The sequence below is a fragment of the Brachypodium distachyon genome, chromosome 4 (assembly GCF_000005505.3).
Source record: "Brachypodium distachyon strain Bd21 chromosome 4, Brachypodium_distachyon_v3.0, whole genome shotgun sequence".
NCBI lineage: Eukaryota > Viridiplantae > Streptophyta > Magnoliopsida > Poales > Poaceae > Brachypodium > Brachypodium distachyon.
The window spans coordinates 43,393,739-43,419,339 of NC_016134.3; the positions used below are offsets into that span (position 1 = coordinate 43,393,739).

The following is a 25,601-nucleotide window of genomic DNA, read 5'->3' on the forward strand; positions in this document are numbered from 1 at the left end:
AACCAGTGTTATTCATGCATGTGGACATTCAGATGCACGTTCTTCTCATTTCCCAGAGGAGCATGAAGTAGACCATTGACCAAACCTCCAAAAGCAGTTAGAGATAACATTGCCCCCCTGCTATAAATTTGCCACCTTGATCCTGATCTCTGCTCATCAGCACCACCACCCTCAAAGCTCTTACTAGAATAGAGAGTTTGTACTGCCTACCCTGAGCTCGCGTGAGAGATGGCAGCAACAGCAGCAGCAGCAGAGTTGAAGAAGAACTCCGGCGCAGATGTCCTCGAGGCGGTGATCACCTCGGTGTTCCAGCCAGGGAAGCTTGCAGTGGAGGTGATTCAAGTGGATCACAATGCGGTACCGACACCGCCGATCCCGGTGTTGATCGTTGCTCCCAAGGATGCAGGAACATACCCTGTCGCCATGCTCTTGCATGGCTTCTTCCTCCAGAACCACTACTACAAACAGCTTCTCCGGCACGTCGCATCCCATGGCTTCATCATGGTTGCACCCCAGGTCGCTAGCTCTCAGAAGAGGATCCCCTGTAGTATATTCTGGTCACTTGACTTATGTGGTGATCAATCACTAACTCTGTAAGTAACATTTTTTCTGGGTAAAATGCAGTTCCACTTGAGTATGATACCCACAGGTGACACCAAGGACATAGAAGCAGCAGCCAAGGTGTCAGACTGGCTCCCAGAGGGTCTCCCTTCCGTGCTCCCCAAAGGGGTCGAGCCGGAGCTCTCAAAACTCGCCTTGGCCGGACACAGCCGAGGAGGCCACACGGCATTCTCTTTGGCCTTGGGGCATGCCAAGAGCAACCTGTCCTTCTCAGCGCTCATCGGCATCGACCCTGTCGCGGGCACCGGCAAGTCTTCCCAGCTCGCACCGAAGATCCTCACCTACGAGCCCTCCTCTTTCAACATGTCGGCGGCAATGCCGGTGCTGGTCATCGGCACCGGGCTCGGTGAGGAGAAGAAGAACATATTCACCCCTCCCTGTGCACCCAAAGATGTGAACCACAGAGAGTTCTACCTTGAGTGCAAGCCGCCATGCTACTACTTTGTGACCAAGGACTATGGGCATCTGGACATGCTGGATGATGATGCGCCCATGGTGATCACTTGCCTCTGCAAGGATGGGGGTAGCTGTAAGGACAAGATGAGGAGGTGCGTTGCAGGGATCATGGTGGCCTTCTTGAATTCTGCCTTGGGTGGCAAGGATAATGCAGCGCATGATCTTGAGGTCATAGTCAAAGACCCTGCGCTTGCGCCAACCACACTTGATCCAGTTGAGTGCCGTCTGGAGTGAACTAATGGCAGCAGCTGGTTATATAAGCTCGTACTAAAGTTAATAACCTCATGCAAGTTGCTTGAATAAGTTAATTATTATTGTACTATGAGTTTTGTGTGAGCACAATTCATAATAAATAAAATTGGATATGTTATGTTATTGTACCATGTGCTCGGGAACATATGTCACGGTGGCCTACGCACAATCTTTGAACATTATTTTCCAAGTCAATATGTTGATCAAAATTTACGAAAATATAATATTATGGGGAAAAAAATAAAAAATTCTACACCCTCCGTCTAACAAAAGATGTCTCAATTTTGACCAAATTTAAATGCATCTATACCTAAGTCATGTCTAGATACATCCAAATTTTGACAAACTTCAGACATCTTTTGTTGGATGGAGGGAGTATGATATTACTTTCACTCCACAAATCATATTTTTTTTGTATATAATTGTGTGTCAAAAGTCGATGAAATTTGACCGCGCTCATACCAGAGCGACATGCCGTAACAAAGGTTAGGTCACGTGGTAGTAAGGTCGAGTTCCGATGAGGTATCCTCTCCTCTTGCTCTGGCATTTCATCACTCCAAATTCCCATTTGCAAGGCCAAGCTGGGGCGTTGCGCGTCCTACCCATTATAGATCAGCAAACAAACCACCCCCTCCTCCGTCAGTGCTTCACCGCGCTAGATGTTCTATGCAGACCCAGGCCCATTACTGTGGTGCGAAGTCAGTTTGCCACCGAACTCGATCAGAAGGTTAATTCTTGAAAAAGGCCAAATATTGTTCATTACATGTATGACAATTGCCTTTAATTGTCGGTCATCTCCGTTATATTCAACCCCCCCCCCCTTCCTCCTCTCCGACGTTCGTTCTTTGCTCGTGCGTTGCTCATCTTGCGACACAAACAAAGGAGTCACGCGACTTCTTACCAGATGTTCTGTCGGAAGACTTTTCGTACAAGGAATGCTCTTTCGTGAAGACAACCGTTAACATTGTTCGCGCATACGCTTGCTCATTTGGCTAGGCGAACTATATATATCTGTCTGGTTGCATGATTCCTCTAATTTTACTCATTTTACTCCATTTTACTCCACGATAGGAGGACAACAATTATACAATGAAATAAAGCTTATCCTCCTTTTAAAAATGTGTATATACTCCAAAGAGAAGAAACCACTAATAATGTGTCCACATGCTTTGGCCGTTAATAGCCACTAATACCAAGAAAAAAGATAAATTATTTGGAAGAAAAAAAAAGAGATACGAAACGCCACCGCGTCTCAATTCCAAGGCCGCGGGAGGGAGGCAACCTGGGCCTCACGTTCCCCCCCGGATCCCCATCGGACGCTGGCTACCACGCCACGTGTCGCTCATCGGGCAGGGATTCGTCTCGCCTTCCTCCTCCACGACGGCGAGAGAGAGACCAACCAACCAAAGCAGCGGTTGCCGATAAAAATAGGCGAGAGAAAAGGAAAAATCTCGAGGAAGAGGAAAAGTGGAACAAGGAAGCAACGAAGGAGAGGAAGCTAAACAAGGTAAGGTAGACAGTTTCCCGAAGGAACCTCCCGCTCCCTCCCCTCACCGCCTCCTCCGGTCTCCTCCCCGTCGCCGCCGTCCCCGGTACGCCCTCCTCCTCTGTTATCCGCTCTTAGGCGTGCTCGCTTGCTTTCCTTCTAATCCCAACCCAAAACGAACGAATCCAACTCGGACTCCGTGCTGTTTGTTCGGAGGCCATAGATAGAATCGAATCAATTCGGTTTGTGGTTATTAGCTGATGCTTGGTTGCTTTTCGTTGATTAGGATTAGGTACTCTCACGCGCTTCCTGCGTACTGGCTATTGCTTTATTTGTTCGCGTCTTTGCGTTGGATTCTTTTCCTTTTCTATATGCGTGGTTTGTTTGGTGTTGTTTCCGCAGCGGATTGGTTCTGAGCGGTTCCCGTTCTGTTTTGTTCTTGCAGCTTGGGCCGAGAGAAGGGCGTCCGATTGGAAGAGGCTGAGGTGGGGATTTTGGGCGGAGGATCCGGCTCCGGGATCTCGATTCTTGACCGGTAGTTGGGGCGGCGGATCCGGCAGCCATGATGGTGGTCGACACGGTCAGCGCGAGCACCTCCTTCATCGCCCACCACCTGTTCGACCAGAGGTCCAAGGTCCTTGGATGCCGTCCCCTGGGGACCCGGTTCGCTGGCAGGCGGCTTGTTGCCCGGGTGACCAGGCAGTTGTCGCCGGCGCGGCGCCTTGCGGACTGGCCGATCAGGGCGCTGGCGATTGGGGTGACTAAGGAGGCTAGCCCCCCAAGGAGGGAGTTCCGGGGGATCCCGGGGGACGGCGGTGATGACATCGGGGATGTTGGGGCGGCCACGAACCCTGCCCCGTCCTGGCCTCCGCGCAACAGGGCTGATGATCCCAACTTGCACAACCCTTTGCTCCGGCTGGAGCGGATGGGCTGCGGGTGGCTTGGCGTGATCTTTGAGTGGGAAGGGGTGATTGTCGAGGATAATACTGAATTGGAAAAGCAGGCATGGTTGACCCTTGCGCAAGAAGAGGGAAAGTCGCCACCTCTGGCATTTCTGCTCAAGAGAATTGAGGGGATGAAGACTGAGCATGCGATTTCTGAAGTTCTCTGTTGGTCCAGAGACCCCTCGGAGCTAAGGAGGTTGGCCTCACGGAAGGATGAGATACACTGCAACCTCCGTGGCGGCGCATTCTATCAGATGAGGGATGGCTCGAGGGAATTCATGAGCACGCTCGCCAATTACAAGATTCCTCTCGCTGTGGCCTCCACACGGCCACGGAAAGTTATCGAAGAAGCAATTGAAGCTGTTGGCGTGCGGAGCTTCTTTGAAGCTGTTGTGGCAGCGGAGGATGTGTATCGAGGAAAGCCCGACCCTGAAATGTTTCTATATGCTGCACAGCTGCTAAGTTTCATCCCGGAGAGGTGCATCGTGTTTGGGAACTCCAACTCCGCGGTGGAGGCTGCGCATGATGCCAGAATGAAGTGTGTTGCGGTTGCAAGCAAGCACCCTGTCTACGAGCTTAATGCTGCAGACCTTGTGGTGAAGCAGCTCGATGAGCTGTCTGTGGTTGACCTGAAGAACCTCGCTGACATCGATTCTCCAGAATTTGACATGGAACCTGAGCCAGAGATGGAGGAGGAAGACGCTCCCCCATCGACAGCGGTGGGCGTAGACGATTTGTTCTTGTAGGAGACGAACTTGTACATTTGATTGATCCCTCCTGCACAGATGTATGAATGATGATTTGTCATAGCGATCAGGAAGGGCTTATCCTTCTAATCTGTAGGCTGTGTTATGTACATGCATGTATCTTTAGAGCTCACACAGTGTATATATATTTGAAAAAGAAAAAAAAGGGAACCGGATATACGTCAGGGCATCTAAACTGCAGTTCCTGATGTGATGTATAACTCAGATGGATATATGTCTATTTCCAGAAAAACAGAATCCCACATCTCACTTGCCTGTTCTATTTCTGCTTCCAACAGTTGGATTGTTTCCTCTTTTGTCAAATGATAGTCTTTCCATTGTTTAGAATTCTGAGGATCCACTTCAATATGTATGTCTCTGTGAATGGTACTGAAATAATATTGTCAAGGGTGATGACGGCAAGGTGATTATGCAAGCACTGAAAATACATCCAGTGCTTTGTTGCAATATCTGTTTTGCCTGTCGGATTCAGCAAACTGGTGAACTTAGGTAGAGTTGGTGCTGCAGTCCAAACTAAACAATTGTGAGGCCAGCCACTGCGGTGCAATTGAGCATGACACAAATTCTAGAATTCCATCTTCAAAGCTGGTTTCTTTGGAGCTTTCCACTGCCATGGTGTTTTGATCCGATAGGACACTTAAAACAAACAAACAATGTTTAGGTATGGTCATTGGTTAGGTAGCAGCTGCCTTCATTTTGACCCAAGAAAGAATCTCTGAATCTGCAACTGCACTTGAGAAACTGTTTTGTTCGTTGCTGTGCTGGAGGAAGAAGCAGAGCAGGTCGCCATGGGCATGGCATGGCATGTGTGAGCTGAGCCGAGGGAGGCGAGGCCCAGTGCACTGCAGGGAGTGTCACATGCGCCCCACGTGCCAATCCAATCTCGCGCGCGTGCCTCCGCGGCATCCTGGCCGTCCGTCTGTCCTCCCACACGTGTCGGCACGCGCGCCGCAGCGTGCCAAGCCATAACCCCGCACGAGCGGAACCCTAGCGAGCGTGCGTGCGTGTGTGGGTACTCTCGTCCTCTTCCCCGAGCCAGTACCACGGTCCACGGGCGGCGGAGTGGATCCGGACTGGCGGGGCGATGCTGCGACTGGATCCGGGCGGCGGCGAGGACGAGGCGATGGGGATCAAGGAGGAAGACGACGACGAGGATGAAGACGATGAGCAAGAGGAGGACTACTTGGTGATGGCGGGCGACGAGCAAGCCGAGGAGCAGCAGCAGCGGAGGCGTGGAGGCCGGGCGCGGGAGGAGAAGGAGCGGACGAAGCTGCGCGAGCGGCGGCGGCGCGCGATCACGGGGCGGATCCTGGCCGGGCTGCGGCGGCACGGCAACTACAGCCTCCGCGTGCGAGCCGACATCAACGAGGTGGTCGCCGCGCTCGCCCGCGACGCCGGCTGGGTCGTCCTCCCCGACGGCACCACCTTCCCCTCCTCCTCCCATTCCCAGGTAACTCAAGCCCTGCCAGCCGCGCTCCCATTCCGTTTGACTTTTCTTTCTTTATCTGTGCGCCAGTGCCCGCGGAGTGGAGTAACTGAGCAGAGAAGCTTATTTATATCTGTTTACTGTTTATGACGTCATAAATAGCCCACATAATTACATTTGGATTAACACCGTATTTGGGAATTTGTACCCGAATCTTGGTGGCCGTCTATGGGCACGGAGTATACGACAAGTAGTGTACACGCAAAGGGGACAGGGAGAGAAGGGCAGCACGGGATCAGGAGCGGAGCGGGCGTTCCGTTCCCGCCTCCCGAGGACACGCTCCACCGCCACCTCCCCCTTCTCTCCTTCTTCCTCCCTCGCCCCACCCCCTCTGCCTCTGCCTCTCTCGAGTTCGGAGATCCCATGCTAACCACGGCCGCTCCTCTGCTCCTCCTCCAGACGCCTCGCCCCGCGATGCTCGTCCCGGTCTCCGCCGCGCCGCCGCCGATCTCCTCCGCCTCCGCCTCCGCGCTCGCGCCGCCGCTCCGGGGCATCGTTTCCTCCCCGCTCGCCGCGCGCCCCATCTCCCGCCGAGCCGCCGCCGTCGCCGGGCCGTCGTACTCCGCGCTCCGGTCCTGCTCCTCCCTCTCCTCGCCGCCGCGCGCCGCCCGCGCCGTGCCCGAGGACGACGCATCCCCGCTGCTCGCCGTGCCCGTCCCCGACGACCACGGCATGGGCGCCCAAGACGGCGACGCGGGCAAGCAGGCCGGCGCCGCGTGCGCTACGACGGCGGTGGTCGCGGTTGCGCCGCCACGCCCGCCGGAGCGGGACTTCGCCGGCACGCCGTACGTGCCCGTCTACGTCATGCTGCCGGTAAGACACGATACGATGCCTCGATGTTAACTCACCTGTTTGTTCTTGTACCACGTTGCTGCCATGTGTATTTGCCGTCGCCGACATCCTCGGGTTTTGTAGCTTGGTGTGGTGAATGTGAGCGGAGAGGTGGCGGATGCGGATGAACTCGTGGGGCAGCTGCGGGTGCTCAAGGCGGCTGGGGTCGACGGGGTCATGGTTGACTGCTGGTGGGGCAATGTCGAGGCACAAAGGCCGCAGGAATACAACTGGACCGGCTACAAGCGCCTCTTCCAGATGATCAGGGAGCTTAAGCTCAAGCTGCAGGTGACACCCAATGCACCCTTATGTTTCTGTCCATTGTAGTAGTTTGCGGCATGATACATGGCTCTGCATCTTTTTTATTGTTCTACCCTGCCTGCATGATATGGTTCTGCATTCTGTTCCCAGCTACTCAGCAATTTCAACTTGCAAGTGATAGAGCACTTACAATTGCTTTTTGTGTGTCTTAATGTTGAGTTGTAATAATAAATTAGTCAGAACCAATCTAGCTTAGCACGCTCTCTTATTAATGGAACTCTTGCAAAAAGGATGTATCATGGGTTTTGAGTTCCTTTGCTGATTTTACCTTTCTGCTCCATATACTCAGGTGGTCATGTCATTCCATGAATGTGGAGGCAATGTTGGAGATGACGTGTCTATTCCGCTCCCAGAGTGGGTAATCGAGATTGGAAGGAGCAATCCGGATATCTACTTTACTGACAGAGAAGGTAGGCGTAATACAGAATGCCTTTCATGGGGCATTGATAAAGAAAGGGTTCTGCAGGGCCGAACAGCAGTGGAGGTACAATCATTTTACGGTATCCCAGTTATCTTTTGAAAGTACAACCAAACCTCATCTGGTGATTCATTTCAACTTTAACTCGTAGCCCCTCCTTCCTGAAATTACAAGGTGCACACATCTTAAGATTTAGCTTTGACAATCAATTAGACAATTAATATAGGAGGTATTCACCATAAAATTTGTACCATTGGAAACTGCTCTCGAATGCAAATTCAATGGTATAATTTTTGTGACATATAACTCAAATTTATCGGTCAAATCCATGGTCAAAGCTGAATCTTGAAATACGAGGGCACCCTGTAATATGGGATTGAGGGAGTATATTTTTTGTATCTCAATCTTGTCTGCTAGTTTTATACTTCTGTCGGTGATAAGTTCACACTGGAGAAACTATGGGACTTTATATGAATGCTTACTCACTCCTGATCTTGAATTTTTACCAAATTGCTGCATTCTTTTTTCGAATTGGTTCAGAAGTTTGAGCCCTGCTAAATGTTTATTATGCTTTCCTAGTAATACCCGCTACATTATGCTTTTAGTAGATCAGTTGCTTTTTGCAAGTCCAATAATTCTCTAACTGTGCATTATCATCTTCCTAATTTCATGCACACCCAATCATCAAAAAGTTTCAGGGAACATGAGATTTCTCATCGACACTCTTGATACATGAAGTGGGAACTACCGTGGTCTGTTTTAGAGGGTCTTGAATGAAGAAGTTGCATCTGTTTCATCTGTTAAACTTTCCTGATGGGCATATCATGAAACTATTTTTGCTATATAATGTCAGCTTTTTGAGTTTAACAGATTCAGTTTCTGTGAATGTTATATGTGTTTCTCTGTTTCATTCCCGTCAATTAATGTAGGTGTACTTTGACTTCATGAGAAGCTTTCGAGTAGCGTTTGATGAGTATTTTGAGGACGGGATCATTTCAGAAATTGAGGTTGGGCTAGGGGCTTGTGGAGAGTTACGATATCCCTCTTATGCAGCAAATCATGGCTGGAAATACCCTGGCATTGGTGAATTTCAGGTAAAGCTTCATCTTCACTCTTCATCTTAGACTTGCACTGCCAATCCATGCTATATCATCTATATCTCTTCAAGTTTCTTATAATACAAAAGGGGTTCACTGAGGATGTATTTTGCTCCAGTGCTATGACAGGTACTTACAAAAAAATCTGAGAAAGGCTGCAGAAGCACGAGGACACACCATATGGGCAAGATCGCCAGACAACGCAGGCCATTATAATTCTGAACCAAACAGCACTGGGTTTTTCTGTGATGGAGGAGATTATGATAGCTATTATGGCCGTTTTTTCCTCAACTGGTACTCCCAGGTGTTGCTGGATCATGCAGATCGTGTACTAATGCTCGCCAGGTTGGCTTTTGAAGGTTCAGCTATTGCTGTTAAGGTTAGTTACAATCGTTAGTTCATGAAGTATCTGTACATTTTTCCAAGTATTTTCATGACTATACTGGGGCATTGTTCCTGTTTTGAGATGTTGATCTTTACTAGTGTCAAGCTAAACTTTTTCTCTCATTTGCATACAAAGTGAACTACTCCCTCCGTCCCATATTAAGTGACTCAAATTTGCCAAAATATGGATGTATCTATGCCTAAAAAGCGTCGAGATACATGTAATAGAAAGTCACTTAATATGGGACGGAGGGAGTATATGATTGGACAGTGAAATTCACTCTTGTGACATAATAGGTGTCAGGCATACACTGGTGGTACAAAACTGCTAGTCATGCCGCTGAACTGACTGCTGGGTTTTATAACCCATGTAACCGTGATGGCTACGCTCCAATTGTCACGGTGTTGAAAAAACATGGTGCGGCTTTGAACTTTACATGTGTGGAATTGCGCACTATGGCTCAGCATGAGGTTTTCCCTGAGGCCTTAGCAGATCCAGAGGGCCTGGTATGGCAGGTAGGTAACCTTGTACAATTCTAGCATGCTTATCATTCTGTTTACCATTTGCTTAGCTGCAGCTTAGCATGGTAATGCATTCTCTGGTAAGCAAACATCTCCGAACAGCAATACAAACTGGTTGGTAGGATTTACCAGAGCAACTGCTTAGTACACCATCATGTTTCAAGCTTTTTAATTAAGATCAGCTAGCTTGATGGTATATACATAACCTATCAATTGGATATATTGTATTTCAGGTGCTAAATGCTGCGTGGGATGCTGGGATACCGGTGGCGAGTGAGAATGCTCTGCCTTGCTACGACAGAGATGGCTTCAACAAAACTCTGGAGAATGCCAAGCCACGGAATGATCCAGATGGACGTCATCTATTTGGATTCACCTACCTGAGGCTTTGCAGTGTCCTCTTTGAGAAACCCAACTTTATGGAGTTCGAGCGCTTCGTTAAGAGGATGCATGGTAAGTTAGCTGATCTGTTCTGATAACGACTCCGAGTTTACCTTCGGTATCACCATGGATTTACAATTTCTTTGATGTTCTTCACAGGCGAGGCAGTTCTCGACCTGCAGGCATAGATTGTTAGAGTGTTACATACATATATATACGAGTCATTCTAGTTGGCTCAGACCTTATGGCTCTTCGGGAACCATCATATGCCATTTTGTCTTAAATAGGCAGTATTATTGGCTGATATTCGAGCTATTGAATCCAACAACGTCGCTCCATGATGTAAATCATAATTTTGCATATAGTAGCTGCCAAGCAGAAGGATCAGTGGGTTTATTTTGCCAAACGGTCACCCCACACCAGCATTGGGTCGTTCGTAGCCCTCTGTAAAAAGATTGAGGCGGTGCCAATGCTCAGACTTGCTGATGCTGTATTGCTGTTCTCTCACCTGATGCGCATGAGCAGCATACGTTCTTTATTTTATTTTTTTACTGATGAGCATAAGCGGCATCGTTAGGCTCTCCCGGTGTTTGTGTTATGTATTTTTGTTCTTGCAGAGGGATGCCAATGAGAATTTCGTTGTTCGAAAATTCCTCCTGTAATCAAGAAGTTAATAACATGTAATGGAATTTTGATTCTAAATCTCCCATATTTTCTGAGAATTAAAAATCTTTTGTTTATAGATATGGTGGGATAGGCCTTATAGGCTTCAATTCAAATTAAAGTATTTCTATTTGTGCATTTTTAACGCCAAATTAGTATCTTAAGGAGGCACAAGTAAAAAGTAAAATGGTACAGTACCAAAAAAATAATACAATGACGACCACAATAAATCAGCATTCTGTCAAAAGAATTTACAGCACAAGATGTTTAGCCAAAGAAAACAAAGAGGAAAATTTACATGGTCTAGCGTCAGGAAGGAGGCGAGCTACGTAGCACGATCTGACCATCCTCATCCTTTTCGAACACACTCTCTATCAGGTCGTTCCAGCTCACCCGTGGTTGCCTGGACGCTGACGATGGGAAGCTCTCGCTCCTCTCCGGCCGTTCACCACCGAACGTGCCGTACGTCGATGGCGGCGACCGGATGCCCGTCACCGACAGTGTGGCGGCTCCGCGCAGTGCTGCCTTGTGCTCCTCCACGTGCACCGTCTCGTCCCGCTCCATCCGCTGCTCGGATGGCACCAACATCGTGCTCTCCTTCTCCAGCATTAGCTGTTGATATGCACAGGGAGATGAGAACATTTTCATTATGATTCGTTCTTTTTACTCACTGAGAACTACTATTACTACAAATAATGGAGCACCTATATCTGAATTCTGAATAAAATTTTATTTTCATTTTGCATTGTGACATCTCTACACGCTTACCACTTTCTACTCTAGATTGTGTACGATTTGGATCCAATACCTGCTTTACGACATGAGGTGTTTGACTCTGGATAGCATGCACCACTTGAAACAACTGAGTGCTAGATTGCACATTTCTAAGTAGCAGAACATCAAAGGTACACTTCAGAAAACACAGAAGAAAAAAAAACAATTCCTTAAAGAGCAACGAGACAGCACAATTTTGTTTTATGTTAGTGAAAGCACAAGACTTACATCCAAAGCCTTCTGGGCTTCCCGCTCGATCCAAATAACAGCGTGATCCATTGTGGCGTTGCAGGAAAGAACTACATGCTCAAATCTACCATCCACTGGCACAGCTGTTTTGACCACCGGTGGATATCTTCCACATCTGCATTCATTTCACTAACAAACTATGATCATGACAATGTTGGATGTCTCCATTAGTACAAATAGTAATATGAGTGCTAGGAAAAATATAAAATATATGTTCTGAAGAAAGCAGTGGCATGTTCAATAGAAGCATTTCACTGCTGACAACATGGAGGGGCAGATATTACACCATTACGGCATAAGTTCCCATCAGACAGTTGAGAATAGAGATGAATCATCAACACCACTACCATAATATTATCTCTACTTCAAAAATTTCTGAGGACCTCTATCACGAACCCATTTTGTAGCACTACGATGGTACATTGAAAGTTGTTATTTAGAGTTACTCAGCAACAATGCCATATTTCAGGTCCCACAAGTAGTTTTTTTTTTTGCATTCTAGGTCACGAATTACAAGAAGGTTACCTGAACATTTTTCTTTCCACAATGTGATATATCCGACCTGGTGCATAGAGCCTCCTTGGATCTTTTAACATAACATCTTCAGGTATGCAAGTGTCCTTCAAACATCTCAAACACAGGAGGCATGGCAGACTGCCCAAGAAGAGAAGATGGTCCAATTTTAAAATTGCTTGTACCCACACAGCTGGAAGGAAATAATCACATTGCATTCAACATACACGGTATCATAAGATAGCTAGTACAGTAAATAAGAACAGGAAATTGCCAAATAAGACCAAACACCCAAGAGGATTCGAATTCTTGCTATCAATCTATGGTTGATGGGCTTGCTTGCAGTTTACTAATACATTTGTTGCGTCCATGAGATAGTATTTCCTCCCTAACGTCATTTTATAACAAATCACTTATATTAGCTGCTAGCTGCAAGCCAGATGTATAATTCAATAATTCTCCTGGGCCAACCTTAACAACCGAGGTGGACCGATATGACCGTTGGGCAATTGCAAATACGGCCTATATACGCGATGGGCCGCGGAGGAATACTAAAAGAGGGCTCACCCGAGATTGCTTCTTGCGAATCTGGACGCCTCGCGATACCGTGCGGCGAGACGCACAGGTGCCGTTCGGCATTATCGCACAGGCTTTCCCTTTTATACACACACCAGCCAGCAGACCATCAGCCTCCTCCTTCCTCATCCACACCCGCTCTCTGAAGAAAAAGCACGAGGAGACAAGACACGAATGATGTAAGATTCCTTTCACAGTGCTATTTTAATCAGGTCTTGCATGCGCAGGCATGCCAAGCAACAACGGAGTATCTTTCTCTGCCCCTTCACTGCTCCTGCAGCTGACAAAGAGGGAAGAAAAGAAGTAGGCAAAGGGGACAGGACTGACTAGAGGTTAAGTAAGAAACGCACCACCTAAATTTCATGTGATCATGCATCTGTAATAGAGAATTACTACTAATGAAATACGAAGACTGTTGTTCTTCACTGAGGGAAAGAAGTGTGATGGATGTAAGCTTTTTGGCGCCAAAATGATGTGCAAAGAAGCTTTAAGACGACAGCAATACGTCACTGAGCTTTCTTACTCTTCTTTCATCGAAATGTATGTACTGGATGTCCACACCAACTTTATACATAACGGACAGTCCTGTTCTTTTTTGGCGGGGAGAATGGTCCTGTTTTTTTTCTGCGGGTTTTGAACGGTCCTGTTCTTACCATAACGCCCATTTTTATTTCGAAGTTAGTGCTTGGTAGGTACAGCAGGGACAACTCCAGTACACATCTATGCAATTACTTTACCAACAATCATTAAAAGAAACAAGTTCAGATATATTTTTTAGTCGCAGTTCCAAGCTTTGTTGCGTTAAAAGTTCATTTCAATGGAGTTGGAGATCATCAATTACTAATCAAACATTACGAGTTAGGACATGAAACGCATTGGGCTAGTGGTAACAGCATTATGACTGCACGCTGTTAGAAACCGATTCGTATACGTGTCCTAATCTTAGTCGTGTTGTACATGTAACTGTTGGTCCTTTTTATATACGAGATATGTGGAGGCTCTGTCCCACACAACCCTAAATCATATTTTGGTATCAGAGCCAAACTCGTTTCCGTCTCTACCTGCATACGTGAAGTGCCCTGCCCGCGTGCGTACGTGATCGCCTCTGCCCAGCTGCTCGCGTGAGCTCTGCCCAGCAGCTCGCGCTCGTCGGCCCCGTTATTGCCCCGCCGGCTACCACCGCCACCACCGCTACCGTCGTTCCCGCCATCGGCGTGCGACTCGACTGCAGCAACTTCCCTCTCTGGCGGACGCTCGTCATCACCAACCTCTCCGGCGCCTCCCTCCATGGCTTCCTCGACGGATCGGCCGCTGCGCCGGCCAAAACCGTCACCGAGGGCACCGGCAACACTGCCACAACCGTGGCTAATCCCGAGTAACTCCGGGAGTAGCAAACGGAAAAACCGACTCGTCAAAGACCACGTCTCGCGAGACATAGATACGTCCTGTAGACCGATCTAGGCACTTATACCCCTTATGCATAGGACTATACCCGAGGAACACACACATCGTCGAACGAAACTCAAGTTTGTGCGAATTATACTTGCGCAAACTAGGCCAACACGCACAACCAAAGATGCGGAGAAACGAATAATCTGGTGGAGTTTACGGCAGATTGACGTCAGTAATGCCTTCCTTCATGGTTTTCTCTCGGAGGATGTCTACATGCAGCAACCGCCGGGGTTTGAGGATGAACGTTTTCCCTCTCATGTGTGCAAGTTGCAACGAGCTCTTTATGGTCTCAAACAGTCTCCTCGTGCATGGTATGCCCGTTTGAGTGCTCGTCTCGTTCAGCTTGGTTTTGTCTCATCAAAGGCCGACACGTCTCTTTTCCTCTTCGATCAGCATGGTGTGCAGATTTACATGCTCGTGTACGTGGATGATATTGTGATCATTGGGTCTACGACAGCTGCAGTGGATGGTCTTGTTAAATCTCTTGCTGACAGCTTTCCGATCAAGGATCTAGGTACCCTTGAGTACTTTCTGGGTCTTGAAGCGTCCTACAATTCAGGGGGCATGACATTGACTCAACGAAAGTACGCGTTGGATCTTCTTCATCGTGTGAGTATGGAGAATTGTAGACCCACTTCGACACCATTGGCTACCACCGAGCGCCTGGCTCATGAGACTGGAACACTACTGGGTCCTGAGGATGCTACCAGGTATCGCAGTATCGTTGGAGGTTTGCAGTATTTGACTCTCACTCGTCCAGATTTATCCTTTGCTGTCAACAAGGTGTGTTAGTATCTATCAAAGCCGACTGACGTGCATTGGGAAGCAGTCAAGCGTATATTGCGCTATGTCAAAGGGACTCTTAGCATGGGATTGAGGATACGGAAGTCTCCATCTACTGGCGTGAGTGTTTTCACGGATGCGGATTGGGCAGGATGTATTGATGACCGCCGATCCACCAGTGGCTTTGCTTGTTTGTTGGCTCAAATATTATTTCGTGGAGTGCCAAGAAACAGCCTACAGTCTCTAGATCTAGCACAGAGGCGGAGTACAAAGCTTTGGCGAATGGTGCTGCTGAAGCCATCTGGGTAGAATCACTGCTCAAGGAGCTAGGCGTGTCACAACAGCGAACCACCATCTTATGGTGTGATAACATTGGGGCTACATATCTGACGGCAAATCCAGTCTTTCACGCACGGACCAAGCACATAGAGATCGACTTCCACTTTGTGCGAGAGCGCGTTGCTTCTGGAGCTTTAGACGTCAGGTTCATCTCGACGAATGACCAACTAGCTGATGTATTTACTAAACCAGCTACACGACAGATGTTAGACCGGTTCCAATCCAATCTGAACCTTGTATGTAGTAGTAGTTCAGATTGAGGTGGAGTGTTAGAAACCGATTCGTATACGTGTTGTATACGTGTCCTAGTCTTAGTCGTGTTGTACATGTAACTGTTGGTCCTTTTTATATACGAGATATGTGGAGGCTCTGTCCCACACAACCCTAAATCATATTTCACGCCACTACTAGCTCAATTCTGAAGCCTTTATCTGAAAACAAGAGAGCTCAGTTCTGGACCCCTGATTACTGTCGCAATGGACATGTATTTGACCGCCTTAACTAACCTGATCACGATGGTTCAAGAAAACATTCTATGCCCCATGACTTGTACTGATAATTAATTAAGTCTACCAAAAATTTCCCATGGACCATCCAGATCCAAGTCGATCATACAGTGCATGATTCCATTGATTTGGGTCAAGGACTTTGGTCAATGGTTCAGAGGGGCCAGCAGGACCAGGGAAGGGTCCGGGCAAGTGGCCCAGCTCCAGCCATTGCTCCTCTTCCTCATACCTGAGACACTTACACTCCTGTATACTATGCCAATGGCACTTGGAAGCTGCTGCTAAGCATTATTACTTCCTCCGTCCGGTTTTAGGGGGCGTAAATTTTGAACGGTTTCATCCAGATTTAGCAGGCGCATTTGCACTTGCGGCAGTTGCAAGACCAAAATGTCCCTCCGTACTGCACTCGTGCATGCTTGCTTGAATTGATTTATGCTACCTTCCCGAGGTGGCGGTTCTTCTCTTCCCCATGCACGGGATTTAAATATGGCTGCACGCGTGCGTGTGGGCGGATTTTCCTCTCGTCTCAATTGGCCGCCAAAGATTGCGTCCCATCGACCGACCCCACACGGGCCTGCGCGCGAGGGCAATTTTGTCCGCAGCTGTGCTCTTGGTACGCGCGAAAAAACAAACGCACGGAGGGAGTAGTAAAGAAAGTGAACCGTGCATTGCTACTTGCTAGTGAGTAGCGACTAATTAAACAAAAAGTGCCTTTTTTTGCCCCCCCCCCCCCCCCCTATTTCAACCATCATATCTCTTCATAGGACATATGCATGTAGGGCAAGTTAAGCCAAGTGCGGTTCCAAGAAAAGAAGAGTTGAAACTCACTCGAAAGGGAGGCCATACAAGAGTCAGTGAAATGAGTAAACAATTTTTGGTGAATAGTGTGTAAGCAAAAGGCTTTATCCGATGCGGTGGCCACTTGGGTTAGATGATCAAGTCCAACAACCACAACACTTTCATGAACAGTGAGTACAGTTACTAACGAACAGAAGGTCTGCTGGTGTGCTTAATTTCAGTAATTTGGATTAGCGTGACAAAGTGCTCATGCTTATGTGGGTCTCAAAGTAGAAGAAACGGAAATAGTGTTTTCAACGGCGATGTGGAGCGTGTGGGGTCAGTGGATGGAGCCGAGGCTCAGCCAGCCGACAAGGGCGCACGCGCTGCCGCGAGGGGGAGGCGCACACGGGCCAGGGAGGCGGGCCCCGTGATCTCGAAGGGCCTAGAGAACATCGCTGGCCCATGGGACCGTCTTCCTGAGCAACCAAGATTCTCGGTGCCATCTCACTCGTGCAATGTGCTGCTAGTACTTCGAGTTCAACGGCCGAGTGGATGTGTCCAGAAGATCTTATGTTCTCACTCGTCCCGACTCTGTTTATGTGTGCTAAGTACGTCACACGTTTCAAAGAGCCCAACTAACCCAACTAGTAGCTGCAATAAAAATGGTTGTGTGCATCTATTTATGCAAAGGCCGGGAATTTCTTTTTTCCCTTTTCAAAAATAAAAATAAATAACTAGGAGCTGCAATGCCGCCGGGTGAATTAGAACATTTCTAGCAGATCGTTTAAAATGCTGGTCCTTAAAGCCGTTTACGTTACCTAAAAAACGTTTTAAGGTTTTGATTTGGTCCAGACAAGACAAATACCTAAAATGAGTATCGTAAATTCAAAAAAAAAAAGCATGTTCACGCTAGAATTTGAACACACAAAGAGCAACAACTGTAGTTCATCATCACAATTCATACGTTTGATGAACATCAACCTAAAATGTAAACATATGCAAAAGATCCGAGCTCACTGGAGCCTTCGGACTTGGACCACCGGCTCACTCCGAATCAGAGTCGAAGGAGATATGGATAAGCGTTTGGAACCACCACCGTGCGCCACACTCCCGTGCTCCTTATTTGGGACAAACGGACATCTCAGCCCAAGAAACAGGTTTCAATGGGCTACCGAAACAGACAAAATTATCTTTCTGTCTGGACATATCCCCAAACTTGCCCCAAATTTGGGGGAGAAATAGGGTGTCCGTTCGTCCATTGTCCGGGGCCTGGCCCACGGCCTTTTTCCCTTCCTCCTCCCGAACTAGCTCGATCCCTTCTTCCCCCACGCCTGGTTCCTTCTCGCGTGACCTGCCGCCATGGAGGAGAAGCGGGGGTCGAGGCGCCTCCCGTCGCAGCCCCTCGCCCTGGCGCCATGGACGGAGCGGCGAGGCCGTCCACTGCGTCCCGGCGGCTTCCTTCGCCTACCCGCGCCCTAGCCCCCATGGACGGGGCGCCAAGAACCTCCGGGCTGCTGTTGTCCACGCCGGCGCCGCCTGGCGCCTCCCCGCGCCCTAGCCGCACTGGACGGCTTGCCGAGAAGCTCCCCATTTGCTGCTGTCCACGCCGGCGCCGCCCGTTGCCTCCTCGCGCCCTAGCCGCCATGGCCGGCACGCCGAGAAGCTCCGCACTTGCCCTTGCCCACGCCAGCGCAGCCGTCACAGGGAAGAAGACCTCAATCGATTTTGCAGTGGTCTATCTCTTTTGAAGCTATACTATGTGCTATCTATTTTGAAGCTGTACCATAGCTCCTAGAAAAAGCTATACCATATCCATGGAGCCCTATCTGTTGTTGATTTCTTGAGCTGCCCGGCCACTGAAAAAATCTTCAGTTCAGAAAACATGGCCACTGAAAAAAGCTCCAGTCCTATTATGTCTTTTCTTATCATATTCTTATTAATGATATGTTGGTTTTGAAGCTACATATGTGACAAATGTGATTTCTGGATTTATTTCCTGGCCTCCCAATGTTCTTGTCAAATACAAAATGTTCATTTGAAGCTATATACTCCAGAAGAGTTGAAGAGACATTCGTAGAGTTCAGTTCTGGAGCTTCAGTTCAGAGAGCTTATCCTTGTCTTATATACAGTATGTGAAAAAAGAGAGGTTCAGTTGAGTTCAGAAAACTTCAGAATTTACCCAAAGTATGCATGTGTATTGTGTGCAAATAGCAGAAAATGCAAAAGAAGTCCACGTAGATGTCCGTCTGGGGGACGCTGTTGGGTGATGAGGGCGGACACCGGACACATGTCCACTTGCTCTCCCAAACGGACAAAAAGAGGACATTTGGGAGAGATTTTTGGGGGATCCCATTGGAGATCCTCTTAGACTCGCAGACGCCCCGCGCGAGCTCCTCATCGTCGAACCTCTAGCAATGATCTCCCGCAGACATCCGGATGGAGACCGGGACCAAACGCTCCTCTTCGACTCTTCGTCAGCGAAGTCGGTGTGTTGACGGTGCGTCGCGTCAGCGGGCGGCGGTCTAGGAGCTCTCCGGCTCTGGCTTCGGCTAGTGGGCCGGTCCATATGGGCGATGGCTCAGGTAGGTGCAGGGGATCCGTGTCCAAATCAAATGCTTATCGGGTGGGCCGCTTCCTTCCCACCCGATACAGTCCCCCACAACTACACCCCAACCCACCCATCGACCCTGATACAGTCAACAGCACCTCGCCGCGGCCGCCCCTCCTGCAGCGTGATCCTGCCGCCGACGACCTTGGGTTCCCGCCATAGCCTCCCCGTGTAGATCCGTCGCCGCAGCATCGTCTGGAATTGAGCGGCGCAGCGAATCTCGACCTCAACACGCAGCCGTCGGGTGAAGCTCGGGGCAACGGCTGCCATGGCCACCACGGTCGCCATAGGTCCACGTCGACGACGATGTATACGTCATCATGGCTGCCACAGGCTTGAGTATGCCGATGCCGAAGCCGACGAGCAGGAGCTCGCCATGGCCACCACTGTCGTCCGCCCATCCGTCGCGCCCCCTCCTCTGGCTACTGCTGCTGCTGAGGCGGCGGCATCGTACTACGGCGACGACAAGCTCGGGGAAAGGGATGACGACTTGGAGGCTCAAGACGAGATCCAGGTCGTTCAGCGCCGCCTCGTCCTTCTCCGGGGAATTTCCTCGCCCCAGTATAAATTATGGGGAAATTCCTCGCTGGCTTGGTGCGGGATGCGGACGAGGGTGACGGACGGCGCGTGCCTCGGCAGCGACGAGATCTCCCGATGTGGAGCATCCCTCCTCCAGGGCCTTGGTCTCGGTGGCAGTGCCGTACTCGTCGCCTCGTCGGGTCCGCAGACTATTGAGCGCTACCTTGCCAGCGGCATCGAGGCGGGTGCTCTCGTCTATGCCGTCGTTGAGATGACAACGTCGTGGACCAGCATGGACCTCGCCGGCGCCGAGATGAACGCCGCCGTGCACGTGCTCAAAAGCAACCTGAGGTGCTCCAGACTTTCGCCATGCCTGCATGCTCCTAATGTTCCAGATTCTTTTTTTTGTGTGTGTGGGTATAATGCTCCAGATTCCTTCATGGAGGATGTGCAATTGTGCATCTTTCGCCATGTCCAGATTTTTGGAGACGTATTTCATTCCTTCTGTTCCAGAGATCTGATTTTTCCTAATTATCGTCTAACTGAATGGTGTGCGCATGCAAACCATGCTGCTGGGTTTCTTAATTTCCTTTTTGAATTCCATTGCTCACGAATTTTCTATGGAAATCATTGTTTCAGATACTCTTGTAGTCTTGTTCAGAGTTTTGCTATTGATTTCAATCTAATCCGGATTGTATGTGCGGATTTTTCTAGTTTTAATGCCTAAATGATGGCGCACAAATGCAAAGCATGTTATGGTGGGTAATTACGATAAGCTGATCAGAACATGGACTAACCTGTTTGTTTCTTCGATTGTTTAGCCGACCAGGAATTGTGAATCACAATTCACAAACTGGCCAGTAATTCTTTAGATGATTAATTTCATGGAAATCTGATTGACTCTTCTAGACTTGGCTTCATAATTTGTTGCTTTTTTATTTGGGATTAGTGTGCAGCACACGGGGTAGTAGTAATTTTGTGGTTATTGAGTCTCACAAGTTTGAACTTTCGAATTGATCTGGAAAGAGGAGAGAAAAATTTCAGTACATTTTTTGTCCTGGATTCTCAGCTGAGCCTGGACTTACCTCTTTCTTTGATTGTTTAGCAACTAGGAATTCGGAATCACAACTGGTCGATTTACTTTGATAGCCAGTGATTTTTTAGCTGATTAATTTCAGTACTCCATATTACATTTTTGAATCTGGAGTGAGGAGAGAAAAAATTCAGTACTCTGTAGTACATTTTTGTAGGGGGATTCTCAGTTGAACATGGGCTAACCTGTTTCTTCGACTGTTTAGCAGACCAGGAATTTGGAATAAAAAATTGGTCAATTTTTTTTCTGATAGGCCGGTTATTTTTTAGCTGATTATTTTCATGGGGATCTGCATGACTCTTCTAGAATTGGCTTCCTAATTTGGTTCATTTGTTCTTGATCTGCATGTCTCACAAGTTTGAACTTTTGAATCTGGACTGTAGTCCTGGGTAGATAGTCGAAGTTAATAACGACAGTGGAAAATTTAAAGAGCTTCCTTGGCTGACAAGTTAACCTATCGATGAAGTGAGTTAGGCGTGGTAACAGACTTGTCGGGGTATGAACTGAGGGGGTACGGGGTGCAGGTCAATGATGACAGTAAAATGCCCTCATGAATTAGTTTGCACAAGTGAAAGCTTTTCGTTTCGTGAATAATTAATACATCGAGAACTTTGGATGAGCAAAATTTCATTCGTGAAATGATTTGAAACAAATTGACCAGATTAAACTATTTAGATTCAAACATCCGGGCGCTTCCTCGTCGATGGTTTTCTGCCTGGCCCAACTTGTTCTGTTGGCACGAGCCAAAAGTTGAGACGTCAAAATTTCACCAAAATTGAACGATTTGTGGACATGCTTTGACAAAATCTGAAGAGAAATATAATTTGTACCTGCAAAACTCCAAACATGGCAATGATCTGACAAAATTGTCAAAGATTTTAGAAACTAATGTAATGTAACTTTAAGAATTGGCCTATGTTGTTCTAAAACCAGATTGTAGTCGAGGTAAGTTGAATACAAATTAATGCCAGATTGTAATCAAAATGTTTCACTTGGAGCTACTCCTGTTCAAAATTTTGTTTTTTATATCGATCCAATCCAGATTTGTTGTGCAAATTTTCTAGTTTTCTAGTTTTAATGCCTGACTACTGATGGCGCACTCGTGCAAAGCATGTTATGGGGTAATCAGAATAAGCTTTTTTTTAGCATAGGGTAATTAGGATAAAGCTGATCAGAACATAACATGCACTATGTTCCTGTTCGACCTCACCTCCATGTGGCCCGACCAGGCAGAAACAATTTGTTCCATTTTGAACTTCTTCAGTTATTTTGATTTGAGGGGAACAGCTAGAACCTGGAATGGGATTTCTATATTTGTGCATTGTTCGTTCAAATTTTCAGTTAAAAAACCACATGAAGTTCTTTTAGTTTTGCATTTGTTGACTATTTTGTGTGGATTTATTGACTAATGGTAAGGGGGCGCTTCTTGGGGGCCACGGTGGTTATGAAAATGGAAAACGAAAGACGAAAGAGAGGTTTGATGGATGCGTGCTGTGCAGACGGGTTGAGTCGATGTGGTTCAATATATAGTACGGGGGAGCTAGTGGGCAGAGGCATTAATACACTGCAAGCAAAAAGATTAAATCTTTTCTTGGGTGGCAAGACAGCTTCGCGGCTTGTTGCTATAGGTCAAATGTATGTGCACCCTTTTCACACGACCCGCTGCTGAGATTTGAATTGTTGCGTGTGGTAAGACTTTCTCGGTCAACCAATGATGTATAAACTGGTCAGAAGCGGGCCCCGGTAATGTTAGAGCTCATAGCTAGCAATGATAGCTGGAGTTGAATTTTGAAAAGAAAAAAAGTACGTACTTGCCTCCCCCAGCCAAGAAGACCTAAACATGTTTTAAAATTTGGACATATTTGCAGGCCTTACATGGATGCCAAAACCTCAAATCAAAAAGATTGCGAGTCACTTGTGTGCAACTGGGATATAACATTTCTACTGAAGGGGTTTAGTTTTTTTTAGGGAAATTTCGTGGTTTAGCTGCTTCCATGAATTGAATGGAACCCTGATGGCATATTGTTCGCGTGCAAAATCAAATCTCGGACCATCTCGGCCGATCCGTCCACACATTAATCCGTCCACACAGTTAAATTTAAATTCTGTCTCATATAGGAAATTTGTTATTGTTGGTCCACGTTAGCTTTTTTTTTTTTATCTGAGAAAATTGGTCCACGTTAGCTGTTAAATTTAAATTCGTCACATATGTGACCAATTGTTAAAGTTGGTCCATGTTGCTTAACAATGTGAACTTGAACTTGGGCCACGGAACTGTTGGTCCATTTTGCTTGCCAGCTGGATCTTGGTCCGTCTCCCTCTTGGTCCATCTCGTTGATCCTGTCACGCATGTGCAACGAGCTGGAACACTTGTTCTCTTGTTTCCTGGGCCAACTTCACTCTGTCAGCTGGACCAAAACGACCGTTGCGAAAATCAATATACAGGCTTTATACGCTTTGGCCCGCGAAATAATACGAGGGATGGCCTGCTCGTGTGGAAAGCAATCGATCCTGGACCGGCCGAGATAGCGTGCGGCATGACGCACGAGCGTCGTTCGGCATTATCGGGCATATACCCCTATATCATAGCAACCAATTCAGATTAGAAGCATGTTGTATCCCCAGGCATAGATACAGTTGATACTTCTTACTTTGAAGGCCTAGAATAAGAAAAAGAAGTAACTAACTCAAGAATCAATCTGTAAATGAGCTCACCACATGACAACACCTAGTTTTTACTTGATACGGCTGGTCATTGGCTTATTAATGTTTGATTAAAGTAAAAAGGAACAAAGCCTAGCAAAGATGGTTAGCGACCTAATAGAAGACCATGATAAGATATCAACCAAAAAAGTAGTGATGGTAATGTAAGGAGGAATTGTGAAAGTACTGGCTGGCCACTAAAATTACATAATGCGAAAGTGAGCTCTATAGAATTGTACTGCACAACATTAGCAAATATGAATACAGGACACAGGAGGATGATAGTATTTAATTAAGAAAATAGCCAAGGGTGCCATGGACATACCAGAGAATCGACTTGAAAATATCTTCTAAAGGAGTAGCTGTTCGAGGCAAGAAATCATCCTGTCATTAAGAAGAACTACTTTCAGTATATCAATATCTGCACATTAAGTCATTAACAATGCAATGTTTTATCTCAGAACTGGTATGCTGTTTGACAGTACTCCCTCCGATCCTAAATTCTTGTCTCAAATTTGTCCAAATATGAATGTATCTATTCTTAAAAAGCGTCTAGATACATGTAATATTTCGACAACAATTTAGGACCGGAGGGAGTAGCACTTAATAGTCTGGTTATCAAAATTCAGACAGATAAGTAAACTAAGTCAGCAAGGAACAATTCAATTTGAAGCAGCAAATGGTTCTCACTTGTAGCACAACAGAGTTGATAACGTCGGCATATCTGACAGCCAGGTTGAGCGACATACATCTGGCGGGCGCCATGGCGTAGCATCTGGTGCGGCTCCTGTCGACGTCGCCTTGCTTGTCGAGGTTGAGCACGACGACCATGGTGAGCATGGCGGCGATGCCGGCGCCAAGCGAGTGGCCCGTGAAGGTCAGCTTGTAGTCGGGGTACCTGTCGAGGAGGTCCCTGAGCTGGTCGCACTCGGCGTCGAGCACCCAGCCGGCGGCCCTGAGGAGGCCATTGTGGACGTACCCGCCGTCGAACTTGCGCTTGCCGAGGCGGTTGTCGAGGAGGAGCGCGTAGTCGGACTCGCGGCCGAGGTTGAGCCCCCGGAGGGCGAGCACGATGTCGGCGTGGGCGTGGTCGAGGTAGACGAGGTACGGGGTGACGCGGCCCCGGGTGTCGGCGTAGCTCCGGCGGCGGATGATGTTGGCGGGGTCGATGCCGTAGCCGCCGGGCGGGCAAAAGACGGGGTTGGCGAGGTCGGGCTCGTAGTTGGCCATGACGAGGCGGCACATGCGGGGCACCGGGGAGAACTCGGCGGCGGAGGCGAGGCCCCAGGTGGCGCTGTCGCGGTCCCCCGTGTGGAGGCACCGCTTCCAGGCCCACCGCGCGCAGCCCAGGCAGTAGACGCACTCCAGCAGCGGCAGCCCGCACGCCAGCGACATGGCGGCGTGCGCGAGTCAGCGGCGGCCGGCCATCGCGCTGCCGGGCCGGCAATTGCGTCGAGCAGGTGGCGGGCGGTGGTGGTGCGCGGCGACGGAACCTCAGGTGCGAATCGGGGGTTTTGGTAGGTGGATGGTTGGATTGGATATTCGTCCCGTGATCGGATCCGAGTAGTAGAGTTGAGTAGAGAGGTGGCTTGCGCTGAGATTTGCCTGTCAATGGCGGGGTGCGTAGAGAATCCCAAGTCGCCGCCGCACGAATAGAGTAGTGTAGTCTAGTAGATCGGCGAATAGGAGTAGAGCCGTAATAAAAACAAACGAAATAAAAATGTGGGCCAGCCAGCGAGTCAGCCAGGTCACGGAGACCAGAGTGACAGGTGGAAAGGGACAGAGAGGATGACGGTGTTAGAACGAAATTCTTGTTCTATTTCATTGATTGGCGATGATATTTATACAGGGTGAAGAGACACCAATACATGTATTGGTGTTCCAAACTTTTGCCATTGCGTTCCAAATTTCTCAAAATTTGAGACACGAACGGTTACATAACTAACTACCTGATTAATCATTAACTAACTAATAATTAATCTAATTGATCATAAATAATTATTCTCAACACTCCCCCTTGATCAATTTGCTTCGTTGATTTGTATAATCTTGAATCATCATGGAATCTTGTAAACTT

At 48.0% G+C, this 25,601-nt stretch overlaps 4 protein-coding genes across 5 annotated transcripts; 3 read left to right on the top strand and 1 right to left on the bottom strand.

The window, feature by feature from the left end:
• Window positions 1–175: 175 nt before the first annotated feature.
• On the top strand, window positions 176–1,437 carry LOC100824120 (chlorophyllase-1). Its single transcript, XM_003576822.3, has 2 exons — window positions 176–516; window positions 625–1,437. The coding sequence occupies exons 1-2, from the start codon at window positions 229–231 to the stop codon at window positions 1,309–1,311; spliced, it is 975 nt and encodes a 324-aa protein (XP_003576870.1). The 5' UTR covers window positions 176–228; the 3' UTR covers window positions 1,312–1,437.
• A 1,315-nt stretch (window positions 1,438–2,752) lies between these two features.
• LOC100830159 (5-amino-6-(5-phospho-D-ribitylamino)uracil phosphatase, chloroplastic) lies at window positions 2,753–4,786 on the top strand. The gene is made up of 2 exons (XM_003578638.4): window positions 2,753–2,921; window positions 3,261–4,786. Exon 2 carries the CDS (start codon window positions 3,378–3,380, stop codon window positions 4,503–4,505), a length of 1,128 nt encoding a protein of 375 aa, XP_003578686.1. The 5' UTR covers window positions 2,753–2,921; window positions 3,261–3,377; the 3' UTR covers window positions 4,506–4,786.
• Window positions 4,787–5,335: 549 nt separating this feature from the next.
• Window positions 5,336–10,673, top strand: LOC100824427 (beta-amylase 2, chloroplastic). Its single transcript, XM_003576823.4, has 9 exons — window positions 5,336–5,976; window positions 6,412–6,825; window positions 6,928–7,131; window positions 7,454–7,648; window positions 8,512–8,676; window positions 8,798–9,058; window positions 9,361–9,579; window positions 9,819–10,038; window positions 10,126–10,673. Exons 1-9 carry the CDS (start codon window positions 5,611–5,613, stop codon window positions 10,152–10,154), a joined length of 2,073 nt encoding a protein of 690 aa, XP_003576871.1. The 5' UTR covers window positions 5,336–5,610; the 3' UTR covers window positions 10,155–10,673.
• Window positions 10,674–10,829: 156 nt separating this feature from the next.
• On the bottom strand, window positions 10,830–25,193 carry LOC100825037. Of its 2 annotated transcripts, XR_732691.3 has the most exons (6): window positions 24,215–25,193; window positions 23,850–23,908; window positions 12,178–12,306; window positions 11,632–11,767; window positions 11,438–11,513; window positions 11,107–11,241 (listed from the first exon to the last, which is right to left on the bottom strand). XR_732691.3 is itself a non-coding variant. In XM_003576825.4 (5 exons), exons 1-5 carry the CDS (start codon window positions 24,917–24,919, stop codon window positions 10,939–10,941), a joined length of 1,332 nt encoding a protein of 443 aa, XP_003576873.1. In that variant the 5' UTR covers window positions 24,920–25,193; the 3' UTR covers window positions 10,830–10,938. The 2 variants fall into 2 exon arrangements, 1 of the variants encoding a protein (XP_003576873.1); XM_003576825.4 differs by lacking the exon at window positions 11,438–11,513 and having other exon boundaries at window positions 10,830–11,241.
• Between the last annotated feature and the right edge of the window lie 408 nt (window positions 25,194–25,601).